General features: G+C 34.5%; 1 protein-coding gene across 1 annotated transcript; it reads right to left on the bottom strand.

Annotated features, from left to right (window-relative positions):
* Positions 1 to 216: 216 nt before the first annotated feature.
* On the bottom strand, positions 217 to 2,147 carry LOC134266470 (putative nuclease HARBI1). Its single transcript, XM_062748701.1, has 3 exons — positions 1,718 to 2,147; positions 1,220 to 1,457; positions 217 to 453 (listed from the first exon to the last, which is right to left on the bottom strand). The coding sequence occupies exons 1-3, from the start codon at positions 1,957 to 1,959 to the stop codon at positions 217 to 219; spliced, it is 717 nt and encodes a 238-aa protein (XP_062604685.1). The 5' UTR covers positions 1,960 to 2,147.
* Between the last annotated feature and the right edge of the window lie 1,947 nt (positions 2,148 to 4,094).

The following is a 4,094-nucleotide window of genomic DNA, read 5'->3' as shown; positions in this document are numbered from 1 at the left end:
GTAAAAGTTTTTGGTTTCAAAAGAAAAATGTCTTGTCACAAGGATTTGAAATACATAACCCTATGCGTTCAACAGTTATGGCCAAAGTTAAAGTTTTTAAAACTAAGTCAAACTCCATGGTCAAATGGGTAAGTTCCTGTTTAATTAAAAGTTTAACGTCTTTTTAATTTTATTTCTTGTTTGAAATGTTTCTAGCACCTCTTATAAGCATGTATATTAGAACCTTCTCACAATGATGTTTCTGATATTAACAGCACTGGCAATATTTTGTGTATTTACAGTGTGGTTGTTGAAATAGATGGCGACTTGTCCGGCCAGTGGTATAGGAAGCTTTTCTTCAATGGCTCGATTGTGAAGACGACAGCAGCATTCAATAATCCTGACACACGTTGCAGGGGTGTATGCCAAAGCTCCTCCTGTTTTGTGGAGACATCTGAAATAAATTAAGGATTTCTATCCCTAATGGGACCAAATTCTCTACCCTTAAATGTCCGTCAAGTACACAATACTCTGATGTTATATTAAAGCATTTATTGTGGAAAAGGATTGTCTGCGAGAAATTTTTAAAAATTTCATTAATTAAGCAGTAGTATATTAACAAAGATTGCATTGAAGTCTATGGGGAAAGGCGTTTTTTCGAAATAAAAATTCAAATAATTTGAACATCAATAAATCTGTAATGAAATATTGGAACAATTTAGAAATTTTTTTGACGAAAAGTTTTTTCCCCTTAATATTTGGTATGCATACCCCACTAATTAAGTTCTTTCAAATGACGCCAAGGTCAATTGCATACCGTATAAGTAGAATTTTTAGCAAAGATTTAATTTTGGCATTATTAGCGAGGGTGGTGATATCACTATAATTGAATATGGCTGAAAATTAATTGTGCATTATTTATAATAGCTTCCTTTTGTTAGTAAGCATTTTAAAATCGCTAAAATTATTTCTCGCTAAAAATAAACCACCCGAGTTTAGGTAGAAATCGCTAAATTTGCGTCTCGCTAAAATATCCACTTGTACGGTATATGCTAAAAAAGCTTTTTTGAACTTTGTTGCCGCTGGACGCATAGTGTTTCACAAACACACACTTGTTTAATACACATGTATATAATATTGAGTTTTGTGTGTCTGATTATTGCTTGTTTTTTTATGTGAGATTGTCAGTACTAAAAACTAAATCGTTTATTATTCACTTGCGGAAATCTAGACTTGAGACTCCAAAGGCCCTGTCCACACAATTCCTAGTCTTGATGTGGCTCTCATTGAATTTCTCCTCCTGTCTCATCTGAGGAGCCAGAATGGGTGTCATTAGCCAGGGTCTGAGAGGATATCCACTGTCACCCAGGAGCCAACCTCCACCTGGTAGCTGATCCATCACTTCAGAGATGCTGCTATTAGCAAGTATGAAGGCATCATGTGTTGCCCCTCCATATTTGCAAACAATATTTGTGAATCTGAAATACATTTACATTGATTTATAATCATGTTGCAATTGAATAATGTATTATTCTCTTCCACATTTTTTTCTCTCTGACGCGTGATAAAAAATGCAGATGTTAGCTATGTTTTCTGCACATTTATGTAGGACATTTTGATTTATATTTAACCTTAGTTCTATATTTTCCTTAAATAATTTAGATTCTAAAAAATAGTAAACAAACTTTCATCTTCTAAAATATTACAAATGTACTAAAATTATATGATTTGTACTTACTTCAGGACAGCTGTAACAATACCCTGCATGTTGATGGCATGAAATCCTTTCCGAAACACAAATACGTGCTCGTCGTCCTCAGACATTCCAATGATGGGAATTAGCGTGCCATCAATGGCCCCAACAACATTCGGGAAGTTAGACACTTTCAAAAAGTCTTCCTTGATCTGGAGAATGTCAGCTTGTCCAGAGGGGAAGGCGATGTTGTTCAGACTCTGATTAAGGGCATCTACGACATCCATGAAGGTCCTGCTGAAGGATGGCTGTGAAATGCCATGGATATCTGCTGCCTCGGACTGAAAGTCGCCTTTTGCCAGGACTCTGAGAGTTGACAATACCTGTGAATATATAATTTAATTGTATTTTCTTGTTGGATATTTTTTGTTTTCTTTTCCATATATTAAATGTCTTATAAATATACATGTATAATTTTTTTTGATCACCTGAACTAAAAGTGCCAGTCAGCTTTTCTGATCATATTCTGTCTGTAGTCCATCTTTATTCAAGGAGAGATGATTAAGAAATAATGAGAATTTGGTGCCACATTAAAAAAAAAAACTTCTCAAGAACCACTGGGCCAAAAAGTGAAAACTTAGACACTGAGTGTAGATTAAAATTTGTTCAAATGATGACCCCTGGGGGTTAGGGTGGAACCATAATGCGGTCCTTTTGGATGAGACCTAAAAACTGAGTCCCCGTGTCAGCGGCAGGCGTTAAGATAAAGATCCCTCACTGCTCAATGGCCCTGAGTGCCGAGTAAAGGTCAAAATTTGAAGCCCTTCACCGGCATACGGTGACATCTCCATATGAGTGAAAAATTCTCTAGAGGGACGTTAAACAATATACAATCGATTTTTTTTAAATAATCTTTAAGACGTTAGTCCATGCGACGTCTGAATTTACGTCTACGTCTAAGAACTTTCGTAAATATTTACACTGGATCTGATGAAAGGTCTCGTCACATGGATTAAATATGTAAAGTATGAAAGCACTAGCGGCAAGCCCTAATCCTTCAAAGGTTATGGTCAAGGCTTGTTTTTAAAAAGTAGGTCAAACTCCGATTTTAATGTCAAAAGATCAAAGATGTTGGTTTCCAATGAAAGGTCTTGTTATTAGCATTAAGTATGAAAGCCCTAGCCCTTACTGTTCAAAATTTCTGGCCATGAATAAAGTTTTCTAAGTGCATAAATCTCCAAGGTCAATGTCAAAAGGTCAAATTTGGTGGTAAGAAAGGTCTTGTCAAAAGGATTACACATTTGAAATATGAAAGTCGTACGTAGCTCCATGAAATCAAAATTATAATCAAGTTTGCAGACAGATTATGGGGGCATAAAAAAGATCTTTCTATTTGATTTGTTACTTTATGTAAAGATAGAACATTCCTGTAAATAACACAAGTGAAAGATGATTGAAAGTATATTGTTTAAATATTGCAATTGATGATTTATATTTTTCTTTTTTTAGATACCGTGAAAACCATAGATGATGTTGTGCTATGTAATTGATTGGTTGTCTGTTGTTTAATCCCCTCTCGAGATTTTTTTTACGTATAGGAGAAAGGCTGACAACTGTCCAATCTGTGAGATAAAGAACTAATCGAGGGCCATAGAACATGATTCTTTTTGTTCTGAGAATTTCAATTAATTGTTTACAGAATGGACAGTAATAGGTAAAATTTGGGTGCACAGCAAATTGTTGAAATAGCCATTGTGTTTCCAGATGCGAATAACAAAAGATCTTTGTCTAGAGAATGGACAGATTCAGGTTGAGATGCTATTACATGTATTTATATAAGAATGCAGCTCCTCAAAACCAGTTTATATTTTGCGCTGTAAACATGTTTCCCTCCGGTGGGAAGAATATATGACAGAAAGGAAATTGAATTGAAACCAAAAGGGTGTACAAAACCAGTGATATTTTGAGCAGAGAATAGTAAGCGTAAAAGAAAGTATTATTCAAACTTTGATCCCCTCAAAACTTCTTCGACGACAAATACAGATATATCGAATTCAAAGCGGAATTTGTTTCTAAATTTGAATTCAAATTTTGAGGATATTTTAATTGCAGTTGTATAACTGATCGCTTAGAAAAAAAATTTGGGGTGTTGAAAAAAATAAAGGTATGGAACTCTTTTCATGGGGTACCTACATTTAAATAGAATGCTTTACAATTTTACTTTGATTCTATCCATATCTATTCAAATATAAAGAATCTTCATTACTACCAAAGTTCATAACGTAATTCCTTATACTTCTAGAGATATTCTGAAATCAATTCCCAAATTAAATTGACATTAATTTTTTTACTTGACATCAGCTTGGGCCTTCTCTAATTGTAAAGCGGGAAGAGCGGGACAAATTTTCCTCGGAATTTATTC

The sequence above is a fragment of the Saccostrea cucullata genome, unplaced genomic scaffold, assembly GCF_032062105.1.
Source record: "Saccostrea cucullata isolate Sc308-1 unplaced genomic scaffold, CSIRO_AGI_Scuc_v1 ctg2691, whole genome shotgun sequence".
NCBI classification, from domain to species: Eukaryota; Metazoa; Mollusca; class Bivalvia; order Ostreida; family Ostreidae; genus Saccostrea; species Saccostrea cuccullata.
This window is presented reverse-complemented; position numbering and strand designations above follow the sequence as displayed.

Excerpts from the sequence above, each read along its gene's own strand:
- LOC134266470 (XM_062748701.1), bottom strand. The coding sequence starts at position 1,959 with ATGGATGTCGTAGATGCCCTTAATCAGAGTCTGAACAACATCGCCTTC. Across the intron at positions 1,458-1,717 it reads ATTGTTACAGCTGTCCTGAA|ATTCACAAATATTGTTTGCA; the intron begins GTAAGTACAAAT and ends AATGTATTTCAG. Across the intron at positions 454-1,219 it reads GTGTGGACAGGGCCTTTGGA|AAATCCTTAATTTATTTCAG; the intron begins GTCTCAAGTCTA and ends CATTAGGGATAG.